The sequence below is a fragment of the Ictidomys tridecemlineatus genome, chromosome 3 (assembly GCF_052094955.1).
Source record: "Ictidomys tridecemlineatus isolate mIctTri1 chromosome 3, mIctTri1.hap1, whole genome shotgun sequence".
Lineage (NCBI taxonomy): Eukaryota > Metazoa > Chordata > Mammalia > Rodentia > Sciuridae > Ictidomys > Ictidomys tridecemlineatus.
Window position 1 is genome coordinate 37,391,395 of NC_135479.1, and position 27,742 is coordinate 37,419,136.

The following is a 27,742-nucleotide window of genomic DNA, read 5'->3' on the forward strand; positions in this document are numbered from 1 at the left end:
ACTCAATATTGATTCATTTTTAATTGATTCTTTTTACTTAGACATAAAGGTGAAGCTCCCTGCGGTATATTCATATATGCACATAAGATGACTTTTAAAGTAATCATTCTGCATTTCCTCCCCTTTTTCTGTCTCTCCACTCTGCCTCTTGATTTCTTCTTCTCCTCAATCATGTGTCTTTAGGTTATCCTATCCTTCCCTCCTTCTTTCCTTTATTTTATTCTAGCTTCCACCTAGGGGAGAAAACATTTGATCTTTGACTTTCTGGGTCTAGTTTATTTTGCTTAGCCTGATGTTGTCCGTTTCCATTCACCAGAAAATGCCTGGTAACTTCATGGCTTAGAACTCCACTATGTCTATCAACCACAGTCTCTTAATCCATTCATTTACTGATGTGCATCTGAGTCGATTCCGTAGTTTAGCTATTGTGAATGGTGTGGCTGTAAACACTGAGGTGGCTGTATTGCAAGAGTATGCTGATTTTAATTCTTTTGGAAAAATACCAAGGAGTGGGGTGGCTGGATCATATGGTGGTTCCATTCCTAGGTTTATATTTTTGAATAATTTTATTTTTATGTTATATTTTTTTAGTTGTCAACAGACCTTTATTTTATTTATTTATATGTAGTGCTGACAATCAAACCCAGTGCATCAAACTTGCTAAGCAAACTCTCTACCACTCTCCAGCCCAAACTCTCTAGTTTTTTGAGGAATCTCCATACTTCTTTCCAGAGTGGTTGTACTAGTTTGCAGTCCCACTAACAATGTACAAGTATACCCTTATACATTTTTGCCAGCATTTATTATTGTTGGTATTTTGATAATTGCCATTCAGACTAGTAATCGCCAGAGGTGATATCTTTGTGTAGTTTTGATTTGCATTTCCTTGAATGCTAGAGATGTTAAACACTTTTTCATATATTTGTTGGACATTTGTATTTCTTCTTTTGAGAAGTTTGTTTAATTCGCAGGTATTGATTGGGTTGTTAAGTTTTCTGGTTTCTTTATTTATTCTGGAGATTAATCCCCTGTTGGAGGAGTTACTGGCCAAGATTTTCTTCCACTCTGTAGGCTCTCGCCCCAGAGATCCTTCTGACCAGGAGAGCTTCCTAGTTGCATTCCAGCTCCAGTCCACGAGCATTGTTGTAAATCTTTCTATTTTTCACAGGTGACCTGAGAGCCCTTGGCACTCAGAGAAGTTGGCAAAATATCATTGCTCAGATCACAGCGTTCCTGTGCTGGCAATGGCATCCAGCAGACTTGGCTCCTCCATCTGCCTTGCCCCCTCCATTTATAGGTGAATTGGCCTCAAGCTATATGAAAATCAGTGAAGTGACCAACTGCAGAAGGGTAGACTTAACTCCTTGATTTTCCTGCTTTTTCTTTCTTTGCCCTGATCTGTTTGTTCTTTCTTTTAGGAGAACCTTTCGGGGTTGTCATTCAAGGGCTGAGAAGATGAGTCTCAAGATTGATTTGGAAACGAACTTTGCTGAGTTTGTTATAGATGCAGGAGAAGTCATCCTAGGGACTCAGCAAAGAACGGATATGAACCCTCCTCTACTGCGGGTGAAACCGAATGAAAACATCTTGCAAGCAGTATGTGCTCTGCTGAACTCTGGAGGGGGAGTGATCAAGGCCAAGATTAAGGATGAAGACTACAATCATGAGATTCATGAAGTGGGGTTGGATCTACCTCCAGTTTTTGAAGGTTATTTAGATGAGATGCAACAGGGAAAGCTCTTTTTAATATTTGTGACGTCATGGAACACAGATGTCTCAGGTGTGCCACTTGCCACCTTGTGCTCTAATTTGTACCACAGATATAGATCATCTAACAATGTCATGGATTCTCATAAAGCACTGATATTCCTGAAAGAGAAAACTGATTCCAGTTTATTGAGTCCACAGGAAGCTCAGGCTGGTGCACACCGTGAAGATGACACAGAGGACTCGGCTGCTGCTTTATTTGATAGAGAGCAGCTGCAGTACCTGGAGAAACTCAACTTGACAGAGTCCATGCACGTTGAATTTCAAATGTTCCCAACAGCTCTGTCACAGTGTGTTAAAGAGAGGCTCGCCAGGTGTGTTTCTGCATTGGCCAATGCTGAAGGAGGCTATGTATTTTTGGGTGTACATGATGAGACCCATCAAGTCATTGGATGTGAAAAGGAGAAAATAAATCTTTCCAAGTTCAAGAATTCTGTTGAATGCTGCATTAGGAAGTTACCTGTCTATCATTTCTGTACACAGAGGCATACAACTCAATGTTCTATCAGATTCCTTCAAGTTCATGATAAGGGGGACCTCCGTGGTTATGTCTGTGCAGTGAAGGTGGAGCGATTCTGCTGCGTGGTGTTTGCCAAAGTGCCCAATTCCTGGCAACTGAAAGCCAACAAAGTGAAGCCGCTGACCACAAAGCAGTGGGTAGATTGGATGATGCAAGCCAAGCCAGGTCAGGAGCAAGTCTGCAAATGATCCTCATGTTTGCTTCAGGGAAGGAGGGCAGAGAGGAAAGGGCAGTGTGGTGTTTGTTGAAATCTGGGGAAACAGAGATTTTTTTCCCCTGAATGGCAGCTGCCTGATAGTAATTCCTATGGATGCAGTTGGTAGGTCATTTTCCTTTCCTCCCTCTGTCCATCTTGAACATTCTGCATTTGACAGATGCCCCAGGGTCGGAGCCCCATTAGTGGTTGGTTAAGGGGTTGATTTGAATTAGTTATTTCTATTTTCACAGCCTTTCTTACGTTCTTATTAAAGTCTATCCCTTTCCTTTCTTGTATTTAGTTATTCAGGACATTCCTTTTTTTAGCGATGTTCCCTTTTTAACGTTCTTCCAGTTTCCTCTGACTTCTTATTCTTGTTTGGGTCTCTGGATTAAATATCCTCCCTTTCTAGTAACCTTACTTCCAAATTATATTTTATTTTATTTTTTATTCATAGATAAATGTTTGCATAAGCTTATGGGGCACCAGGTGATGATTACATACATGTGTACATGTGTAATGTTCCAATCAGGGTCAGCACATCTATGTTCTCAAGCATGTATCATTACTTTGTAATTAAAAACTTTCAAACTCTTTTCTTCTAGATTTTTTTTTTAAACTACACAGTATATTCCACTCCTATTTCTGAACCAAAACCTGAGCTCCCCAGGGCTTTCCCTTGCCATCCTCATTCCTTCCTTTTGTGCATTAACATGTGCTACGAACCATAACTGCTGAGCTTAAGAGTAGGGCTGTGGGGCTGGGATTGTGGCTCAGTGGTAGAGCGCTCGCCTAGCACGCGCGCGACCCGGGTTTGATCCTCAGCACTACATAAAAATAAAGCATTGTGTTGTGTCCATTTACACCTAAAAAAATAAATATTTTTTTTTAAAAAAAGTGTAGTGCTATGGCTATGCATCTACCTTGGGAAAGAAAAGCTGACATGAAATTAGACAAAAGAAAATCAGTAGCAACTTCTTCAAAAGTCCAGAAAAGCTAAATTTTTGAGAATCTCCTCAAAAGTCTGTGTCCATTGACCTTCATAACTTCTAATCATATGTCTTTAAAATAGCATTCTAATGATATACAAACACTTTGAACATAATACAGTTAAAACTTACTATTGCCTCATACTATATTTTCCACAACATTTCTGAAGGCTTTTCTGGGCTGACCTGAGATATAGTCACAAATATGTGTGGGTCATAGCTTTGGGTCATGTCACAGCTCGGCTGTATGTTGAATTCTGCCTTTTGCATTTCAAACTCATGTTTTTTTTTTCTTTTTCCTAAGTTCGTCGCAGACTTTCTGAGATGTTCCTTGAGCCGAGTTTGTCACCCTCCATGCCCCCCAGCAGGACTGTGTGTACTCAGAATTTGGAAAGGCTGAAAGTACTGCAGAAACATTACTTTCCAGGTAATTGGTCATCTCTGGTTTCTTTGGAACATGTTGATTGTTTCTTCATATAGAGAAAAATTATTTGTCAGTTGTGGTGGTGCACACCTGTAATCCCAACAGCATGGGAGGCTGAGGCAGGAGGATCGGGGGTTCAAAGCCAGCCTCAGCAATAAGTGAGGTGCTAAGCAACTCAGAGAGACCCTGTCTCTAAATAAAATAAAAAATAGGGCTGGGGATGTGGCTCAGTGGTCACATGTCCCTGAGTTCAATCCTTGTTACACCCCCGCCTCCTCCCCCGCCCAAAAAAAAGAAAGAAAAAAAGTTTTTTACTCCAATGTTATATTACACTAACATACAAAGTCAATTTCAGGAAGTTTAAGGACTCAAATTTTATAAACTAACCTTTAAAACTTTCAATAGAAACTGTTTGCGAATAATTTTGTCATTGGGGTAGGAAAGGATTTCCTAAACCAGATCCAAAAATATTAAACAAAAAGCTTAATACATTTCATTATATGAAATTAAGAACATCTGTTCCTCAAAAGATACCTTAGAGATAGTGAAAAACCTATTACTAAAAACTTGAGGAAAGTATTTTCAATCCATAAACTGATGAAGGATTAGTTTCAGAAATAGATATAGAGAACTTATGAAGGTTTTAAAAGTAAAGGCAACCCAATAGGAAAATGAGAAATATAAAGATTTATTTCTCAGAAAAGGAGACACATATGTACAATAAACTTATAAGGATGCTCAATCTATTAATGAAGAATAAAATGCATTTAACATCATTAATAGAAAAAAAACATGTTTTGAAGATTTTTGTAAGTAAACAGAATCTTGTTCATCACTGCTAGAAGTTTAAGTTGGTCTAATCTTTTTGGAAAATGGGTTGAACATTGCTTGGTGTAGTCAGTTATTTCCAAATCTCTACCCTTCAACAATTTCTCTAGTTTCTAGAGAAAATATATACATGTGCATCAGAGGAAGTAGACCCTTGTAGATCTGTCCATGAATACTCATAAATTCACTATTTATATCACTTTAAACAGAAAACAACATCTATGATCACAACAATGGCCAAATATATTGTAGCATCTTCACATAGTGAAGTGTCTTTCATCAGTGTGGATGGGTGCACTCCAGTGCATGTAAGCCCAGGCTGAGTCCAAGTAGTGTGTGTCTTCATCTCCTCACGAACTTAATCACAGATTTCCTTGATTCTTTTATTAAGTATAAAGTATTTAATAATATTCTCAAACATAGATTTTCTTCATTTGAACACAGCAATTCAGGAGGCAGAGGATCACAGGTTGGAGGCCAGCCTTAGCAACTTAGTGAGACCCTGTCTCAAAAAAAAAAAAAAAAAAAAATCAAAAGAGCTGCAGATGTAGCTCAGCAGCAAATCATCCCTGGGTTCAATTCCCAGTAACTGCCCCCCCCCACCAAATTTCTTAATTTTAGTAGTTTTAATTATGAGTATATTACGCACACAGAAGCAACAGAGATATAATTTAATTAATAAGCATATAGGGAAACCTATCTAAATATGCCCAGCTGAAATTAAAAGATAAAATGTAGTAAGTTCTATTTTAACAGTCCCTTTTTATTAAAAAATATTTTTAGGTGTATATGGACACAATACCTTTATTTTATTTATTTTTATGCAGTGCAGAGGATCAAACCAGTGCCTCACATGTGCTAGGCAAGAGCTCTACCAATGAGCCACAACCCCAGCCCCACAGTCCCTTTTTCGATGGATTTTCAAATGGTGTCTAATGGATGATATCTAGCTTTTTCCTTATTGTTTTATTTTTGGTTCTGAGGAATCTAACCCAGGAGTGCTTTAGCACTGAGCTATATCTGCATCCCCTTTTATTTTCCATTTTGAATTAGGATCTCAGTAAGTTGCTGAGGGTCTTGCTAAATTGACAATTCTGGCCTTGAACTTGTGATCCTCCTGCCTCAGCCTCTGAGTTACTGGGGCTACAGGCAAGCACACCTGGCCTTTTTTTCTGTTTTAAAAAACATTGTCTCCGATATATATTTTTCTACAAATAATTCAAATGTTCTTTAAGGATAGATTCTAAGTAGTAACGATTGCTTATAAATGTAGACTTTCATTGCCATATTGTAACCCAAAACATACCTCCAGATATGCTTTCAGCAACATAGAATCACATCAGTGTTTTTCTCTTTTAGAAGAAGATTAGAATCATTTTGTTACTTATTAAATCATATTCTTAGACTAGGTTTTCTCTTTCTTTCTTTCTTTCTTTCTTTTTTTTTTTTTTTTGTACCAGCGTTTGAACTCAGGGGCAGTTAACCACTGATCCACATTCCCAGCCCTTTTTAAATTTTATTTACAGACAGGCCCTCGCTAAGTTGCTGAGGCTGGCTTTGAACTCATGATCCTTCTGCCTCCGCCTCCCAAGCTATTGGGATTACAGGCCTGCACCACTGTGCCCAGCTTAGACTAGAAATTTTTTATAGTAATTTCTGATTGTTAATTATTGATATGTAGGATACATTCTGAGCATTAAAGTATACATTATGAAACCAAGACAAGAATAAGGGGGCTCAAAGCCCTTAAAAACCCCAGACTCTGTAGCAACTATGCCATTTTCTCCAGAGAGGGACTGTGTAGTACCCATAGTGTGCGTTTAACTTACTTATCTCATTTTCTCTGATCAGCTCCTGCCTGTTACTGTGTGATAAAAGTAAGGTATGCATTATGCCATTTCTAAACATTTTACTTAATGGTCTTATAAAGGCAGAAAGCAAAGATAATTTTGAATTAACCTTCCTATATTTATGCATTTTTGTCCTTGTTGAAGTTCATTGATTAATTGTTCTAGAACAATGTTAAATTATATTAGTAGTAGGCAATACCCTTAGTTTAGTTAAATTGTTTTTTTGAGTTGTTGTTGTTGTTTTTGGTTTATTGAGATGAGGTCTCATTATGTTACCGAGGCTGGCCTTGAACTACTGGGCTCAAGCAATCTTCCTGCCTCAGCTTCCAGAGTAGCTGAGGCTACAGGGATGTGCCCGCGGTACCCTGCTAGTCCACGTTTATAGAAAATATCTACAGCCCTTCTCTGAACCCAGACACACTTTATTGGTGTGTCCACTTGCTTTCTGGACAGCTTCATAGATATCTCCAACTAAGCAGTTCCAAAATTTATCTCTCATTCTGACAATCCTCTATTGCTACTTCTCCCGTACAGTCTCCATATTATTACATAGTATTTTTATATTATGTGTTCCAAATGATCTGTTGGAAAGTCCTCTTCTAGCCAAGCACAGAATTCTGAACTTACCCTTGACTCTTCCTTCTATCTTAAATTTGAGCTTCTCTTCCAAGAAAAAAAAAAGGGTTTATAATTTTGATTAGATTCCAAATTAGGGCACGTGACCCTCCCCCTGAAATTAATTATGTATTTAATAATATATTATCTTAAACACACACATATATACATATATATCCAAGTCTTTTTTAAACATTTATTTTTTAGTTGTAGGTGGTCACAATACCTTTATTTTATTTTTATGTGGTGCTGAGGATCCAACCCAGTGCCTCACATGGGCGAGGCAAATGCTCTGCCACTGAGCTACAACCCAGCCCTATCAAAAAGTGTTTTTAAATACCACTTTCAAAAGGTATTTTTTATTTTTTTTATTTATTTTTTTTAAAGAGAGAGAGAGAGAGAGAGAGAGAGAGAGAGAGAGAGAGAGAGAGAGAGAGAAGAGAATTTTTTTATTTTTAATATTTACTTTTTAGTTCTCGGCGGACACAACATCTTTGTTGGTATGTGGTGCTGAGGATCGAACCCGGGCCGCATGCACTCCAGGCGAGCGCACTACCACTTGAGCCACATCCCCAACCCTATTTTTTAAAAATTTATATACACAAAGTAGACTTTTTGTTACTAAGTTCTAAAACTTTTAACATATGTATAGGTTTTTGTAACCATCGGCACAGTTAAAAAAAGCTCCATTCCCCCCTCCAATAAAGCTCCTTCATACTGCCCCCTTGTGGTCACAGTCTCCCAACCCTAACCCAAGGCAGCCATGGATCGGTTCTCCATACCTAGTTTTGCTTTATGGAAGGTCCTTAAATGAAGCCAAGGATTTTGGTGCACAACGCTTGCCAGGTATTAAGATGGCACATGAAGGACTTCCTCCCCACCCTTGCCTCCCCCTCTCTCCCCATCCTTGTCTGCTTCTCTTTGACATGGAGACTGCTTGGAGGTACTTCAGGGGTACCTGAAACAAGCACTCCTTTCTTGGACCCGTGCTTTGTCCATGAACCTCATTTTGACCATCTCACTGCTCTCCACCCTTCAAATGGCTAACCTGAAGTCACCCTTTGAGAACCAGTTTAACTGTCTTCCTCTTCATGAAGACTTTCATATTGTCTTCCTTCCTGTCCTTGGTGCTCACATAATACTTTGTGGACTCTTTTCCAGTTGCCTTTACGACTTTGTGTCATACATATTGCTGTCTCCATTTAGGAGAGCCACTTACCAGCTCCTAAGCCCTGTTCATCTTTTTCTTCCCAGTGTAGAACCTAGTACTGCCACATGGTGGAGCCCAAGTGATGACTGGATCTGGTACATATGCTGGTGATTATTCCTTGTCTGGGATTCTCTAACTTATTCTAGTTCTTTCCTTGTCTAGTATCATCACACAGAGTTGCGTATGCTCCAGAAAGCCTCTACCAGGAACTCTGCTCAGAACATAAAGGACTTAGAGACTTAATAGATAGAGAAATGCGCCCTGTCTCCCGAGGAATATTGATTTTTTCTCGAAGCTGGGCTGTGGACTTGGGTCTGAAAGAGAATCAGGGCGTTATCTGTGAGGCCCTTCTGATTTCCCAGAACAACACCCCAATCCTCTACACTGTTTTCAGGAAGTGGGATGAGAGGTTCAAGGATGATTCTATGAAGGTTGCCTCTTCTTTGAAGCAGAGGCTGGTGGACACAGGAGGCTACACTGGGAGAGTGTGCATTGTCCCCTTGTTCTTCCAGCTGAATCCAGTCGGAACACCAGTGACACCACATAGTTCAGTAGCACAAATTTACCCCGAGTCCTATAATCTTACCACCATCCAGCACATGGAAACTCTGTTACGGTCCCTTGTGAGAGTCTTGTTTGGCTTCAGATCCTTTGTAAGTGAAAAGCTGGGCTCTGAGACTTGGAACCTGCTCACAGATCAACAGTATGAGTTGCTTTCAAAGAACCTTCACGAGACCAGACAGCTGTTTGTTCATGGCTTACCTGGATCAGGGAAGACCACCATGGCCCTGAAGGTCATGCAGAAGATCAGGAATGTGTTCCATTGTGAACCACATGAAATCCTCTACATCTGTGAAAAACAGCCCCTGAAGAAGTTTGTGAGGTACTCAGTCTGACTATGTTCACTTTCTTTTCTTGGGTAACTTTGGTGTGGCTTTAAGTTTATGTGCTAAGATTTCTATTGCATTTACCAGGTCCAGGAGAGATTAAGAATAGAGTAGGCTTCCTTTGTGTTTGATTGAAGAAATGTGACTGTGTTCTTCTTCTTCTTTTTTTTTTTTTTTACACTTCCAGCAATAAAAAAATATGCAAGGCAGTAACCCGGAAATACTTCATGAAACATGACTTTGCAGAGATTCAACACATCATCGTGGATGAAGCTCAGAATTTCTGCACCAAAGATGGGGATTGGTATAAGAAGGCCAAAACCATCACTCAGAGAAGAAAGGATTGTCCAGGAGTTCTCTGGATTTTTCTAGACCACTCTCAGACCAACCAATTGAGCTGCAGTGGCCTCCCTGTTCTCTCAGACCAGCTTCCAAGAGAAGAGCTCACAGGAACAGTCCTCCATGAAGAGGAAATAGCTCCATAGCTACAAGAAGTGATGCAGACAGTCAGAGAAAATTCTCCTAATGTCCCCCCTGGATCCCTGGTGATGCTCCGTGAACCTAACTGGACTTGGGGTGTTCCAGGTAGTGTAGAAACTGTTGAGTTCTTGGGCTTGAAGGAGACAGTGATCTACCTAGCAGAGAAGTGTCAGAGAAGTGTCCCCAGGGACATTGCTGTGCTTTTCACCAAAACAACTGAAGCAAAATAATAATAATAATAATAATAATAAAGATAAATTTCTAAAGGCAATGAGGAGAACAATATCTCAGCTCAATGAAGAATTGGATCCATTCATGCAGATCAGTGATGCATTGGATATTTCTGATTGGTAACATTGTGTTCCATGGTGTCTGTCAATTTTCAGGCCTGGAAAGAACCATCGTGTTTGGGATCATTTCCCAGATGACCTGAGCCAGCCATTTTGTACAATCTTCTGTTCTGTCTGGCTTCCAGGGCAAGGAAGCATTTGTATATTCTGAGAGTTTTTAACTGATGGGAGCATGCCGGTCTTCAGTTAGATAGACCTCAACTCTAGTTAACTATGAAATTACTTGATCTAAGTGTGTAAGCATCAGACCTTTAGTAAGCACTCATTCATTAAGTCTTGTGTTCTTGTCAGCATTGGGGGCTGGGGATAATGTGGCAAATAGGACCCCTAAGATTCTGCCTGGGGGCAGACACTAAATAAATGCAGGTACCAGGCATTTTAGATATTAATAGGGGATATCAGAGAGAGCACCCTGAGACCCAGAGTTTGTGTGTGTGTGTGTGTGTGTGTGTGTGTGTGTGTGTGTGTATGTGTGTAGGGAGGGGTTGGATATTCATGTTAGGGAAGTTCTCAGTGAGAGAAAAACTAATCATGGGAAGATCTCGAAGCCACATGTGCCAGGCAGATTCAGATATTTTCATTATTTTTAGCCAGTCATGTGCTGAAATGCTTGAGTACGGTGTGCAGGAAAAGTGAAGGGTGGAGAGGGGTAATGTGTCTGGCATTGTGGAGGCTGGGAACGGGCAGGGTGTTTCCACATGTAAGACCACAAGCTACAAATTATAAGTTTTGACTGCGTTATATTACTTTATTATTTTCCCCTTTGTCTTTTAATGGTCTTAGTGTTTGTGATCTCTGTCTTTTAAAATATCTTAATTTTTTTATGCCTTTTGGTTATTTGAAATCTCTGCTCTTTAGCTCTGCTTTAATATTATCCCCATGGTGAATCTTCTGTTGCTACGTAAGGTAAGATTGTCACATCCCTGTTTATAGCAGCTCAATTCACAGTAGCTAAGCTATGAAATTAACCTAGGTGCCCTTCAATAGATGAATGGTGAAAGAAAACGTGGTATATATACACAATGGAGTGTTACTCAGCTATAAAAAAGAATGACTTTATGACACTTGCCAGCAAATGGATGGATCTGGAGACTCTTGTGCTAAGTGAAATAACCCAGTCTCTAAAAACCAAAGGTTGAATGTGTTCTCTGGTATGTGGGAACTAAATCCACAATAAAAGGGGGGGGGTGTTTAGGGGAAGAATAGAAGTTCAGTGGATTAGGCAATGTGGAATGGAGGGAAGAGAGGGAGGACAGGAAAAGGAAAGACAGTGGAATGAATCAGAGATAATTCCCCGTGTACAAATATAAAGGCAACACAGTGAATCCCACCTCCATAACAATGGGATTCTAACTAGAATAAGATATATATTCCATGTTTGTATAAATGAATCGAAATGAATTCTGCTGTCAGGTATAACTAAAAAGAAACAATTTAAAAAAAAAGAAAGAAAAGATTGCCACAGTCCTCTAGGGAAACACTGTTTAAGATGATTGAAGACTAAAGGGGATGAATGTACTGAACTCAAAGGTTATATTTTTGTTTTCCACTTAATTTAATAACCAATGAAATTATAAAGTAAACTTAATATCCTTATTTTTTGAAAGGCCACTACTACAAAATGTGAAGCCCTCGTTTGTCATGGGTCTCTAGGAAACTCTCCCAATATTTAAAGGCAAATAAATCCACATTTTTTTTTCAGAGACAGTAACTAAAAAATTCAGTTAATTTTCTATTAAGAATAGTAAGACCTTTTTATTTCCTAATAAGGAAACCTAAATTTCTCATTGTAAGAGTATAAACTTAAAGCTACAATTGATTCATTTCTGGCTGCCAGTTACCATATTAAGAACTTTACTTTGAAGAATTTTAGACACAGCCAGGCACAGTGGCACCTGCTTGAAATCCCTGCAGCTCAGGAGGCTCACACAGGAGGATCTTGAGTTCGAAGTCAGCCTCAGCCAAATTGAGGCACAAAGCAACTCAATGAGACCCTGTCTCTAAATAAAATACAAAATAGTGCTGGAGATGCATCTCAGTGTTCAAGCGCTCATGAGTTCCATCCCTGGTACGCCCCCCCCCCAAATATTTTTTTTCAGACACATTCACAGGAAAACATGGACTTAGGTGATTATGAAATGAATTACAGCTAAGTGGGAATATATTACCAACGTCTTGCTCTAGAATTTCAGTATAGGAAAAGTCTGTGGCTCCCACCAGTAACTAGAATAGGAAATAATAACTATTTCAAGTAGAATTATTTTTGTGGGAAAAAAAATACCATTAAAAAGTGCAAGAAGCAATGCACTGGGGAAATATCAGCAGCAAGTGTCACAAATAGTTAATTCCTTGTTGATTTTAAACTCCCTAAGCTGGGGGCAGTGGTACATGCCTGCAGTCCCTGTGACTCAGAAAGCTGAGGCAGGAGGATCCCAAGTTCAAGGCCAGCCTGGAAAAATCAGTGAGACTATGTCGCAAAATTAAAAGGGCTGGGGAATCTAGCCCAGGGGTAGAGTGCCTCTGGGTCCCATTCCCCAGTACCACCCCAAAACAAAAAATATTCCTATAAATGGAAGAGAAAAATTCTAAGATCCTGAAAAGAAAAATGGGCAAAGAAAATGACAGGTGAAAAGGAATTTAGAATCGTTTCTAATCATATGGAGACAGTCATTCATGATGGCAGAAATACCAATGGACAAAATAATTAAGTATGATAGCATACTACTTGACAGGAAGAAAAGTATCTTCATATTTTTTTAGAAATTAATACCACTTCTGTAGAGAACAATCTGGCAGTGGTTGTCAGAAATTTAAATGTATATATCCCTTTACCTAGTAATTTCTCTTTGGAGCATTTATTCTGTAAGATACTCAAATATGGGTAAAATGACTTCTGTAGAGAAGTATGGAATTTAACTTGATTTCTAGAAACAAGAAAGTAGCAAAATAGTAAATATCTACCCGGAGTGCCTAATAGATTATGACAAATCAATACTAAGAAGCCATAAAAGGAGGATTTGTATATGTATTAATGTGGGATCATCTTTAAGGTATATTGTATAGTGAACATGCAACATGCCCAATAATATCCATCTTATGCTTATATATATTTGTACTTGTAAATGCATTAAGTGTCTTTGGAAGTAAACCTAAAAGACTAGGAAGTGTTTGGGGGAAGTACAAATGGGTGCCAGAGGGAGAAAATGACACCTTTTGCTTTTGATGAGTTTGGGTTCTGTACCATGTAGTAATTTTGAAGTGATTTTGCTATGTGTATTTTACTTGTTGTAGTGGTTTTATGAATTCCTTTCTCATTTTTCGATCAACCTGAATCCTTGGATAAGCCCTTCAATATCATAATGTTATATAGTTCTGTGGGAATGAAGTGTGTCAAAATTTGAAAAAAAATGGAAAATGCAATATCATAATAAATCTTTACCATATAGAATTTATAAATGCTGTTTTCATATTGGCTTCAAACTATTTTTAAAAAAATAAAAGTCATAAAACATTGCATCTTAAATGGAATTCCACTTCCTTCTTTCACATGCAATTTCTCTCCTCTTCCCTCCGGGAAGAGGTCTGTATGGCTTCGGTAGATTCCTTTTACATCATTTGTTAGCAGTTTACACACTAAGGTGGTGCATCAGATCACAACAATTACCATCAGAAAGATCTGAAGATGGAAGGCAAGTTTCTTGGAGTTCAAGTGACTGTGGAAACAATATAAATTATAAAGATTCTTGGACTTTTTCTGAGAGCTCTAAGAAACAAATCCAGTGAAAAACAAATTGAGATCAAAGGTGCAACTATCCAGCTGAGAACTTCCATGGAACCAGAATGCCTTGGTGTCAGTCTTGAAGGAACCCCTCATCTCCTCTAGTCCCAGGGAAGATAGGGCTGAGTTCCAAGCCAAGGACCTGAAAGTAAATACTGCGGTGTTTTATGTCAATTAAATTTACGACAATACCAGGTCTCTAACTCCAAGGGAAGGACACTGATGTGGAAGCAGTGGGACCTTGAGGCCTGGAATAAGGACATTTGGGCAGATGCTGAGAACTTTGGTTCCCTGAACATCTTTAAATAGGAAGCCACACTTGTGCCTAAGGGGAATGGCCTTCCATTGACTGAGTGACTCTGCACTCAGGCCAGATGTCTCATAGCCTGGTGTTGATCCTCCTCAGAACTCAGAGCCTTACCTCATAATAAGAGTTAGACCCTGGGGACTGGTGGTATAGCTCAGTGGTAGAGTGCACGCATAGCATGCCCAGGGTCCCAGGTTCAATCCCCAGCAGACATAAGGAAAGTTAGATCCCAAGTAGCTCAGATGCAGAAGCAAAAGCCATCTGCAAGGAGGTAGTCTGTACATTAGTCTGTACATTCCCCTTGTTGCCCTGGGGAACAAGCATGGCAATGTGTACTAAAGACCTTAAATGAGGGAGGGTTAAATCAAGGCTTGGTCTGGCTAAAATCACTGGGACTCAGCTGGGATTCAGTGAGTTGTCTTGGGAGTGTTAACATCTTTCTAGGTTTGGCTAATTGAGGCCTGGTCTCACCTCAGACTGTGTAGTTAATACATTTGAAAGCCCTAAATTCCTTGGTAGAGCCTCACTACTCAAAATGCAGCCTGTGGACCAGCAGCATCTGCATCACTAGGAGAGACGTTATATTGCAGCATCTCAAGGCAAAATCCAGACCTTCTTCTCCTTTTTAAATGTTTTTAGTTATTGACGGATCTTTTATTTGTTTATCTGTTTATTTATTTAGTTAGTTATATGCAGTGCTGAGGATTAATCCCAGGGCCTCACCCACGCCAGGCAAGCACTCCACCACCAGATGTTCTGGATCAGAATGTTAGTAAGATTGCCATATAATTCATATGCACATTACACATTAGAATTTGAGAAGCATTGTTTCAGAAGAAGGAACCCCAAACTCAGTGAGATTGCTGAAATGGGGCTGCTATGTGTTACTTTCTTTGGGACTACACACTATCCATAATGCCTGAGTGGTCCCAGAGGATACAACTGCTCCGGAACAATTAAGACATGTATTGGTGAGGAGGCCACTAGCTGGGCTGGGGAGGCTAGTGAGAGGCAGTTTCTAAATTTCCTCCACATGTTCACTGGCATTTTTATCCTCGTTACCTTAAAATGTATACTACCAAAAGTAGGATGGGCTTTTTATTATCGCTTTGGTCCAAGTGATTAGGCCTTGGCCAATAGCCTAGGCTTCTATGGACTAATGGAAAGTTCCATAGCCGACTGCTGCCTAGGGTGACCAAGATAGATAAGAAGTCCCTCTGTAGAGCTCTGTGTTGATCCCAGCTTTGTGCTATACAGCTCAGCTTTCTTTGCCATCAGAGTTGATTGGTGTGCCCAACAGAAAGTAACTCCACTTGAAAGACCCTAAAATAGGGGAAATCCTTTCCTGTGTACATGCAGTTACTGTTGCTGTGTGAGACCTGGAGGGGAGGACTTCTCTTTACCTTCCTCTGGTCACCCTGCCTAGCTTGAGGATCTAGAAGTAAAAGAGAAAAAAATTTTTGAATTTTCACATTGTGCCCTTCTGTCTGGGCCTCAGGTGCTTTCTGGGAAAGGAGCAACCACCTAAATTTATGGAGAACATTGAAGAGTATCATTCAAAACAGGTATCAATCTTATAGAAATCAGAGATAGAAAGATTCTCAAAGAATAATGATTTTGTTGTAGGGGCCGGGTGTGGTGGTGCACACCTGTAATCCCAGCAGCTCAGGAGGCTGAGGCAGGTGGATCATGAGTTCAAAGTCAGCCTCAGCAAAAGCGAGTTGCTAAGCAACTCAGTGAAACCCTCTCTCTAAATACAAAATAACATTGGGGATGTGGCTCAGTGGTCAAGTGTCCCTGAGTTCAATGCCTGGTACCAAAAAGAAAAAAGAAAAATAATATTTATTTGGGAAGAACAAAGTATAGCAGTGGGAGTAGGAGTACTTGTACCATGGCAAACTATGGGCATCTTCAAAGAGGTTGAGGGAAGGTGAAGTTTTTAAATACAAAATAAGGATTATATTAAACATTTTGAAATAATAATCTTTGATCACAAATGATTAATAACAAGGACAGCTCCAGTCTGAGGTGGCACAGATGGTGGCTGAGCAGGCATCCTGGCAGAAGTATGAGGTTGTGGTGGCCTCATCAGGTCTCAGGTTCTGGCAGAGTCTTCTGCGGTGGTTACTACCAGGCAAACACGCCTAAGAAGGCTTCCTTTGAAATCTCCCAACTGCATTTACGTTTTGTTTCTGTTGTTAGGGTTGACACAAGTGACGCCATTTTGACTCCTTCAAATTTGATATTTCCCCCACCCAGGTGTACACCAGGTTAACAGCATGGATCCAGGAAAGGCTGCACCTAGCCAGCCCTTCTCAAGAGTGCATATCAGTCACCCGGAGAGATCTTGTTGCGATGCAGGTTCTGAGTCCGTAGATTTGGGATCCAACCATTTTTAGGGGAGAGGAACTGTTCTAGACCCTTTTTCCTCACAGTGGGGTATGCAGCCCAGCAGCTGCTGCATTACCTGAAATAATTTCCCACACCTATAATAGAAAGAAGAACTGCTTTTCAAACAGTCATGGGTCAACCAATGGGGGACCAAACTGCAGGAGGTCTAGTTCAGGTGTGCTGGGGCACACAGGGCTGCAGGGTAGTCATGGTGCTTTCTGTGTGTTCCAAAGCTGTCACAGAGGGCAGCCTAAAGTTTCAAGCTAAGGACGTATGCACCATCATCTGGAGCACAGCTTTCTTGTACTCAGAGTGACAATTCCGTGTCCTCACGCAGACCCTTGCAGCCATGTCCACAGTTGGTCCTATGTACTCAGAGTACTATTACTCTGGGAAAGTATTTAGGCTGCACCTATGCACCCAGAAATTGAATTCAGTTGTCTTCTCTGGCTCCTAAAATTAGAGTACACATCACAGTGTCTAGTGCTCCTGCAGGAATCCAAAAGCCCACAGCTACAAGGATCCCATGGGGACTCAGAACACAAGTCCTGACAGAACAACCCCTAGCCTCAGGACTTCCCTAAGCAGAATTTTGATCAGCTCCTGCCTTGGCGTCACCTCAAAATGCCTAGGTCTGGATCCTGGTTCCTTTTGACTGATTCTGACCCACACAGGTAGGACATCTGCCCCAACCCTCTTGCCGAGCATCCTAGTCCTCTCTGTCCCAGTGCTCCCTAGGCCTTCACAGCCCAGAGGGTCAGTAGAAGCTACCATTGCACATACAGATTCCCGGGCTGGAGAGGAAAGCTCTGGAAGCTACAGACCTGATGGAAGGCATTTTCCCCTCCTCCCATTCTCCCAGTGTCTGGCAAATTCAGAACCTGACCAGACCCTGGTGGGAGAAGGGGGAGCTCTGAGGAGGGCCAAGGAGCTGGGACAGTTTCCTGAGCACTTAATCTCCTTTGTCCCAACACACCACCTGTTGGAATCTTGGGAGCAGAGAGGCAATCTTATCCCTGGGGCACTGGAGGGTGTTCCTAATGATGCCAGCCCAAAGGCTCGCTACAGAGGCACATAGAGGCCAATACTATGGCATCGGTTTTTGCAAAAAGAATGAGGCTTATTGTGAGGTCAGCCAGCAAGAAGTCAGAGCAGTAAGTTCAGATCTGCCTCTGGGATCAGTTGGGATTAGTGGAATTTATAGAAAGGGAGAAGGTGTTTGTTGGCTGGGTGGCGAGAAGGGGAAATGTTAGAGTTTTTGGCACAGGCCTAGATGGTCATCCTGCCTCTTCACAGGTTGTATATTTCTTTTCCAGGTAGTTATCAAGTTCTGTGGGGTGGCAGGGAGGTTATGCTTTAAACCTCAAAAAAGTCATTGGCTGCTGGGGCTGGCTTTTCTGCATAGGTCCAATTTTGAAAAGCTGGTTATAAATTTTCTTTAAGTGGATTCTGGAAAAACAACTTACACACTCGGTTACTTAGGAAATATATGTTAGGGTTTCTTCTGGCCTTAGACGCCTTCACTTTCATCCTATGGCCCTAGTGAAATCCTGGGGCAGGATTCTGTGTAGCTCAGGTCACATGAAGCCAACAGTCTCACTGGACCAAATACCACAGCCTCCCTGGTCTTCTCCAGGTACATAGAAGAGAATTTCCCTTTTTTTAAGCAGTTAAATATATTCTTTAACTTAGGGTTAAGATAAATTGAGCAAAGTTGATGTGTAAAGAGCTTACAAAGACCCCACTCCTGTCTGGAACTTGTTGCCCCACAGGGACCATAGTCCTTCCTTGGGTGACAGAGGAGACACTGCCATCCCTGCCCAGGAATTAGTACCAATGTGTGTCCTGGAGCTCAGATTTATGCCTCCGCCCAGCTTGTAGCCTGCCCCAGAGGAAGTCTGTGGGATCCCGTGGATTCAGCAAAGAGAGGATTCCAATTAAGATCTGGTCTGAGAAGCCTGAGAGGAAGTGGCTGCTGGGATTTGCACTTGGAGAAGAAACTGTCTTGGTTCTTCTCTGCCTTGCTCCTGTCCATGGAGACCTGTGACTAAGTTCCTCTTCTTCGAGAAGATTCTCCTGGCCTCAGTGCCCTGCCGACCTGCCCACCTGCCCATGCTGCCGGGCTGGCTCTGTCCAAAGGCCAAGGCTGAAGATAGTCAGGGGGACTGATGGGCTGTAGCAGTTCAAAATGTGGATGCCGATGCCTACCCAGGACTAGCGCCCCCTCTCCTTTCCACTCTCCTCCTGAGGCCAACCTGAGCCCTCAGGAGCATTTCTTTTTTCTACATTTTGTTACATCACCAGATTCCCTCCAAGTTATGTGAACAGATTTAAACAGATGTCAAAGTTGATATTGATTGAGTATGGATTCGTAAGAGTGAACCCTTCATACTGCCCAACCTGCATCCCTAAAATATCCACCAGCCTTACAAAAGAGTGGTTGGCACTTTTGAAACTGCTCTGGAACAGAAAAGGGAAGTAGCTCTTTATTCTAATGCCCTGCATGTCACTTAGCTTGAAGTGCTTTTCTACCTCTAGTGAGAAAATCATATCATGTTCTTCCTTTACTCTGTTGAGGTGGGGGATCGCATTGATTTTCACATATTAAACCTTTCATTCTAGGATAAATGTATGTATGTATGTTTTCCCCCCTTGGTAGAATTATGTATAGCATTACTGGGACAAATTATAAAAAACACATTTGCTACACTGCACTTGATTTGATAATGTTTAGTGAAGAATTTTGCACCCATGTTTATTAGACTGGCCTAATGTTCATGTGAAATAAGGAATGTCCTTTTTCAGTACCCTGAGGAATTTTATGTAAGAATGAAATTATTTGCTCCTTAGACGTTTGATAAAACTTGCTGGTGAAACCATTTGAGCCTAATGATTTCTGTGTGAAGAGATTTTTAAGTTCCCATTGGAAGTATGGTCTAGAACTGGGGACTCACATTCTGGAATCCTGTTATCACCCCACATTTCCGAAAAGGAGTGTATGCCTGGGCAGAACATGGGCTCTTTCCTACCTGGATTGACCTAGCTACTCCACTGGTGCGTGTTCCTCCTGCTGATAACAAGCTGACACAGAGTCCTGGAGATAGCAGAGTTGCTCACAAACACTAGCAGAAACATGGTGGTTCACAGGAGTAAATACACATTCCAAATGTAAATGTTCTTTCCCTATTCATGAAGCTTCTGCTACTATCACCACTCATGGACTCATAGGATGCCTTGTTTATTGCCATAAAACTTTAGCTCCAAATAAGAGACTCTTCTTACTGGTACACCAAGATGCAAGTCGCTAGGGTTGACAAGGGACTCCAGGAGAGTGGGGAGTGGAAGCTCCAAACCTCAGTGCTTGTGTTCCAAGAAAGAAAAATTACAGACTCAAAAAGCCATGCAGGAGAGCTTCATTATAAGTAAAAGTAGAGTCAGCACTCCTGAGAGAGTGGGTCCTCTCCCAGCCGAAAACGACAAATGGAACAGTGCTGTCTCCAAGTGGATTGGTGTTTTAGGGCTGCCCTGAGAACTGGGGCCCACCTTCAGCACTCTTTGCCAATCAGGGTTCAACTCCTTCATGTCAGGTGGTAGTGTTTTGGGGCCTAGTTAGTCCTTTCCAGAACTGTCATGGTGTCCACCTAGGGAGGGGAGTGTTATTTACAAGTCAATCCTATGTTAATGTGAGAATTGGGACACCTGTGGCCATCAATTCTAGCTTCTCAATGACCTCAACTGACCCTGTCAAGAGTTAAGAAATTCTTATTTGGCTCCTTTTGTTCTCTTTATTTGTATATTTATTGTTTTCCTGCATTATCTGAGTACCCACTTGCCTTAAAATTAATTTAAAGAAAACCTTAAAAGTAACTTAAGGACAACCCATGACCTTGCCCTGTTATTGGTTTGCATTTCATTTCTCACTACTCACTGCTACCTAACATCTCCCACTCTTTGAAACTGGCAGGCTGCATGGCAGATGAACAGGAGTGCCCCTACCTTCCACAGGGACCACACAGGAAAGCAGGTAGAGGGAGGGCGCAGTCACATAGGCAGCTTTGGCAGGGTGCCCCACTCCTCAGCTATAGACCAGCCAGACTTCGTTAAACTTCATAAATTTCATCACAGATCTTCAACAGCCCCATGGCACATTGGGCAAATATTCTCACAGATGAGAGATTAAAGCAGAGTACAGCAGTCAAGGTGCCCCAACATGAGAAAGTAAGGGGACAGGAACGCAGGTCCCACTCCCCTGGGTCAGGGCTCCTATCTACTGGGTGGCAAAGAACCAGGCACACATGGGCACTTCCCTGGTCAGGCACCATGCTGTGGCTTCACCAGACCTAGGTTCTAACAGAGTTATTGTCTGCTGCAAAGCTTTAATTCAACATGTTAGCTTTAACAACAGGAAAGCATAAATTCTAACCAGCAAAATATCCCCTTCACTAACAATGTTACTGTACAAAATTCTGATTTTTTTTTCAGATTTAAAAAAATGTAATCACATCATTAAATATTATTACAGCATAATATTAGAAACAAACCCAAATGCAAACATGACAATCAATTTCTCGCAAAACATGTTTATTCAGATGTATCATTTCTATATCTTTACAGGGTATATCATAGCAATTCAATATATGTGTACAAGTTTCATCATGCAACACTGAATCTCCCCCGCCCAGGAGGTCACTATGGTGTAATCTCCCTTTAGTTTTTTGTGATTAATATTTTTGGATAGAATTCATACTGTGGCAGAGTCAGAGAGACTGTCTCTGAGTGTCCTTCAAGAATGGGGACATTCTAGCATTTCAAGCAGGTATTGACAGAGGACAGAGGAGGCTGGACACTTGAGAAATGTGCAGGAACAAGGTTTATTTAAGCTGGTGTAATCCAGAGGAGCTAAGGCCAAAAAATCCCTGGACCCCAGGTATGGAAGTTCTCTGGGATTTCTATTCAGTGAGTGGTTACCCAACACAATGTTGTTAACATAATAGTTACTTTTTATTCCATGTTCTTAGATTGGACAGAGGTTTCACAAGATTTTACTAAGAAAAGAGAAAGAGTAACTTTTGTACATCAACAAGTTTGATTGCTGACATAACTCTTTTTTTTTTTTTAGTTGTAGAAGGGCACAATACCTTATTTTATTTTTATGTGGTGTAAGAACCAAACTCCTAGGTAAGTGTTCTACCACTGAGCCACAACCCCAGCCCTGCAGACCTAACTTTTACAAGAAAGAGAAACCTGACCTTTACAAGAAAGAGAAGCTAAACCACAATGAGCTCTCTAGAAATCCTGTTGACTTAAAAAAAAAAATCTTGTTTACTAGGAGAAAGGCTTATATATTACAATTAAGGTGGGGATCTTTTGGACACTACATCATTTGGAGTATGTGATACATCATTACCCCCTCTGATGCTCATTATTTAACCCTTTAATGCTCATTATTTAACCATTTAAATCAAAAAACATCAGCTTAAAATTTTATATAATGCCATAATCTTAATTTCTCCCTCTGTGTTTCCCTCCCCCACCTCTCTCTTTCTCTCTCTCTCTCTCCTCTCTCTCTAACGGCTGCTTCTATAGTTGCCCAATAGTTTCATTGTAAAGGGGAGACAAACATGAAAGCAATAAACAATAGCATAATCCATACTATGTCAATTAAACTTTTGAATCCACCTAGAAAAACCATCCTCCAAATACTGAGCTTGGTTCCCAAGCCTTAATGCCCTTTCAAGTTTGAACTAGTACATGTGCTAGCTGTTTTTTTTTTCAATTTAATTAATAAGTTTAAATTTTATATAAGAAAAGTGTACATATTTTTATGACCATTAAAGTGTCTAAACTTCCTTTTAAGCCTTAGACCTTTATGAATTTTTTTCAATTAGTTATATATAACAGCAGAATGCATTTTGACTATTAAACACAAATGGAGGCAACTTTTCATTTCTCTGGTTAGACACAATGCACAGTCACCCCATTCCTGCAATCATACATGTACATAGATTAATAGAATCCACCTCATTCCATCATCCTTCCCACTCCCATATCCCCTCCCCTCCCACACAACCCTCTGCCCAATCCAAAGTCCCTGCAATCTTCCCTTGCCCCCCCCCAATTATGGGTTAGCTGTGTGTCTGGTTGTTGTCAGTCCTGTAGGAAAGACCAAGGAGAGGACTGTGTATATGACAGAAGGAAGGGGTGGCAATGCACCACAGTATGAGAGCCCTCTTACAGGATGAAACACTCCATTTGTCCTGTTGCTTAGTTTATTTTCCTCCTTGCATTGATCAGCCAGCCCTCAAGAGGCTGAAGCAGGGCTGCTGTTTCCTCAAGCTTTGGTGTGTGCAGGCTAGCCAGCTTCCAGAGTGACCAGAGCAGGGCTGGTGTCCTTCTGTTCCTCATGCTTCTCTGGTGTTTCCTTCTTCCTGATGGTCAGCTGAAGGGGAGCAAAAGAATGTATATGAGATTCTATTACAGACAGTCTGAAAACAAACCAAAAAGAACAAAATATTACATAATACACTATGTATGTGTGTGCAAGTATATATGTGTGTGTGTGTACACACACACACACACACACACACACACACACACACACATACATACCTTTGGTGATACTGTAAAGAGGAGTAAAAAAATTGTGAACACTGCTCCCTGTGTGTGCAGAAGAGGTGGGGGATGATATCCTGGAAGGTTTGAACTACATAGATTTATCTCAATGTAACTTTAAACAAATTTGAAAACAGCTTTTAATTCCACGAGCCTGACCCAACATTTCATGCTTTGGTTTATGATCTTCCATATATTATTATTTCATCTAAAAACATGATGTAAATTTCAACTCCCTACCTCACAGGTCAGTTGTCATCCAAAGGTGCACTTCTAGGTGTGTCATCTTTAGTCTGAGAATATATTTCTGCATGGAAATATTGCTGAATGCCTACCTGGCTCCCAAGGTGAGGTAGTGCAGAACAACTTGATTTGCCCATGGTTTATTGTTGGGAGCTGCCTTGGATGCGGATGCCTTTAAGACCTGATGCACCGGGTTCTGAACAATTATTGCATTCAATCTGGCAGGGCAGTGCCAGGTTGCAGTAATGTGGGCGTCACCCCAGCTCAGATAACAAGGCATGGCTCCAGGTGTAGGCATCACTCACTGGGGTTCAGTTACACTCATCTGTTCCCTTGTATTCCAACCCCTTTGCCCTTTTTGGGATAAAATGTTCTATGGAAACTCCCCTTGTGTGTCTCCTATGTAAGAATAAAGAATTCCAGTGGCTCTATGTCTTTCCATGGGCCCTTACGTTCACAGAGCCACCCCCAATTATTGAAAAGGTACTTCTGTGTGGTTGTGTGCCTTCTTTGTCATTTTCTTAAGTTATTGGAATAGTCAAGTTTATGAACCATGCATTAGGGCTGCAGCTACAACAGATGGTGATAGCTTATCATCCTCACCATCTTTGTTTTACCAGATGCAAAACCAAGGTTGTCCCTAGTTCTGGATCCTGGAAAAGGTCACCCAGTTAAAAGGGATGTGAATTCAGCTCTACCAACTCTGATGCCTTTGCCTCTCCCCTCACTACCCTTTGCAAGACAAAACTAGGAAACTTATTTTTCCTTTCTTGATAATCTCATGGAAGAAGCCAATGTCAGGCTAAGTTTGGTAGATCTAGGAGGGTATTTTCCCAAGAGGGAGCTTTTCCCCAAGTCCAGGTGGGTGGAGTCTGTCCAGTCTGGCTCATACCACTGCCCAGAGCCCAAGAGCCCAGATGGCTTTCTCTGGAATCCAGAGTCCCCTTCAGAGAGGAGTGTGAGGGTGAGGTAGGAAGCTGCTTCCAGGCTGGGCTCCCAGAGCAGCCAGAGATCCCTCTCCAGCGTGCCCCACAGGGTCAAGGTCCAGAGGAGGCCAGTAGCTCCACCCCTGCCCCCTCACCAGCAGGCTGGACCCACCTAGCCCCGCCCACTGCCTGCTCTGAGGACTGCAACCTTTGTTTAAAGTCTCACTTGTTTTCCTTGGATGAATTCCCTGAGTTAGCACAACTCCTGCTCAAGGGCCCAGAAGGACTGGTGGGTGGTCCTGGGGGAGGAAAGGCAGGCGGCAAGCGGTGGGCACTGATGAGGTGACTGGGATGGAGACTGCCCAACTTCCCAGCTTCTGTGGTCTTGGGCAGCACAGCAGCATCTTTGGGATGGAGTCGCTGGAGAGGCATCATGGAGTGGTAGCATCTGGTGGCAACACCAGCAACATGTAGCTGCTTCAGGCGTAGGGCATCATGTGAGGGAGGTAAAGAGTTGAGAGTTGGCGTGGGGGTGGCAACAGCTGAGGTGTTGGCATCCAGCTGTACTTTGGGAGATCCCTTGCTGCATACTCACAGTGGCGGTGGCAGCAGAAGAATCCAGAAGCAGCTGTGGTGACAACAGAGGGATGTTGCCAGGATCATTTCTGTCCTGCAGTGCCACAGGAGTCTGGCTGCAGTGGGTGAAGTGGGCATCCAGTGCTGAGTATCGCTGTCTTGCGTCCATGGTGGAGTCTGGTGGTGGCGGCAGCAACATGCTGCTTCATCCGGGATCCGGCATGGGGCACTGGAGTCAGGCATCATGGCGGGAGGTGAAGGGCATTGACCTTGGGCCCTTGGTGGGCAGCACCATAGTCCAGCTGGGATTTGAGAGTTTGGTTGCTGGACTGTGGTGGCGGCACCAGTGGAATCCGGAAGCGGGGCTGAGGACACAGAGGCATCCTGTGGTGAGCATTTTCATCTTGCTGGGGTAACAGGAATCCTGCTGCAGTGGCATCTGGCGACCATGTGGGGAGTCCAGTGGCTACAGTGCAGAGCTCCAGGCTGGGGCGGCATCGAGGGCTCAGGGCAGTGAGCCTCAGAGTGGAAGGGCGATGAGAGGCTGGAATGGCCTCTGCAGCGGCTGCTCCAGGCCCTGGGTCTTGGTCCAGGCTGAGCGGCCTGTTCAGGAAGCAGCAGGTGGGAGGTGGCAATACCCAGGCAGCTGCTGAGGACCTTAGGCTGCCCACATCTGCCTCGCCTGGCACTGGCCATGAGCCCTCTGGGTGGCTGCTCACCCCATCCCCAATGTGGCCTCTGCAGGGGAACTAGGCCATCTGCCAGGTGGGGCAGCCTTGGGAGAGGACCCCCACCTTCCCAAGAGACATCCCACCTGGGCTGTGGGGGGAGAGAGCAGAGGAACTAGGACCTCTTCATCCTCAAAGTGCATTTCTGATTGGAAGCGTTTCCTCTCAGAACTGGAACAGGACAAGGATGCCCTCTCTCTCTCACCTTCTACTCTGCATAGTCCCTGAAACTCTAGCCAGAGTTTAAACTATACTGCTGTCTAAACTCCACTACAGCTTAGACTGCACGACAGAGCTGTAGATGAAAGAAATTAAACAGATAGCAATAGGGGAAGAAGAACTCAAACTATCCCTATTTGCTGATGACGTGATTCTACACATAGAGGATGCAAAAAAACTCCACCAGAAAACTTCTAATATTAACAAATTCAGCAATGACACAGGATATGAAATCAATATCCATAAATCAAATGCATTTCTATATATTAGTGATGAACCCTCTGAAAGAGAAATTAGGAAAACTATCCCATTCACAATAGCCTCAAAAATGAAATGTTTGGGAATAAGTTTAACAAAAGAGATGAAAGACCTATACAATGAAAACGAAAGAAATTGAAAAGAGTTTCAAGATGGCGGACCAGAGGGAAGCAACATCTGTGTTGCTCTGTGATCCAGATCTCTCCTAGTAGGAATTCTGCATCTCTGAGAGTGTTAGAGGCCCCTGTACAGCTTCTCTCTACAGAAATGACCAGCCCTGTGACCCCGCGCAGGGCTCCGAGCCTCAGTGTCTGAGCAGGACCCAAAGCCAAAGTTCCAGTTCACTTAAGACTCGGCCAGAGCCTTAGCAGAACCACCTACCAACACATCTGCAGACCGCTGAGACTCCGCTCCCCTCCCACGTAGGTCACTCATGCTACCTCCCCACAGCACAAGGCTATCGGTTCCCCTGACATAACCAGACACCCTGGCTCTGGAAGCACACCAACTACATCTTGGAAAGCATTCCTCACCATTTTGGGTGGGCGTGGCTATCGGATCTGTCGCCTTTTGAGCAGGTACTCGATTTCCAATTCCTCCCTCATGGAATAAATATTGTCAAAATGGCCACACTACCAAAAGCCTTATACAGATTTAATGCAATTCCAATTAAAATCCCAATAACATTCCTCATAGAAATAGAAAAAGTAATCATGAAATTCATTTGGAAAAATAGACACAGAGAAATCCTTATTGACAAAGCAATCCTTAGCAAGAAGAGTGAAGTAGGAGACATCACAATAGCAAACCTTAAACTATACTACAGATCTGTAGTAACAAAAATGGCATGCTATTGGCACCAAAACAGACATGTAGACCAATGGTACAAAATAGAAGATACAGAGAAAAACCCACATAAATGTAGTTATCTCATTCTTGACAAAGGTGCCGAAAACATACATTAGCTAAATGATTGTCTCTTCAACAAATGGTGTTGGGGAAACTGTAAATCCATATGTAGCAGACTGAAATTAAACCAAGATCTCTCAACTTGCACAAAACTCAAAGTAGATCAAGGACCTAGGAATTAGACCAGAGACCCTGTACTTAATAGAAGAAAAAGGAGGCCCAAATCTTCATGTTGGATTGGGTCTTGACTTCCTTAACAAGACTCAGAAAGAGCAAGAAATAAAATAAAGAATTAATAATGGGATGGATTCAAACTTAAAAGCTTCTTCTCAACAAAGGAAAAAGTAATATGAAGCGAGAGCTCACAGAGTGGGAGAATATCTTTACTACACGCACATTAGATAAAACACTAATTTCCAGGATATATAAAAAATTCAAAAACTTCAAAACCCAAAGAATAAATAACCCAATCAATAAATGGGCTAAGGAAATGAACAGACACTTCACAGAAGACGATACACAGTCGATCAACAAATATATGAAAATATGTTCAACTTCACCAGAAATTAGAGAAATGCAAATCAAAACTACTCTAAGACCATCTTACTCCAGATAGAATGGCAGTTAACAAGAATACAAGCCACAATAAGTGTTGGTGAGGATGTGGGGGGAAAAGGTA

At 41.9% G+C, this 27,742-nt stretch overlaps 1 protein-coding gene across 1 annotated transcript; it reads left to right on the top strand.

Moving 5' to 3' along the window:
- The first annotated feature begins 1,426 nt into the window (after nucleotides 1-1,426).
- Nucleotides 1,427-13,063, top strand: LOC144376106 (schlafen family member 5-like). Its single transcript, XM_078042454.1, has 4 exons — nucleotides 1,427-2,452; nucleotides 3,777-3,899; nucleotides 8,562-9,282; nucleotides 9,474-13,063. Exons 1-4 carry the CDS (start codon nucleotides 1,456-1,458, stop codon nucleotides 9,769-9,771), a joined length of 2,139 nt encoding a protein of 712 aa, XP_077898580.1. The 5' UTR covers nucleotides 1,427-1,455; the 3' UTR covers nucleotides 9,772-13,063.
- Nucleotides 13,064-27,742: the final 14,679 nt, after the last annotated feature.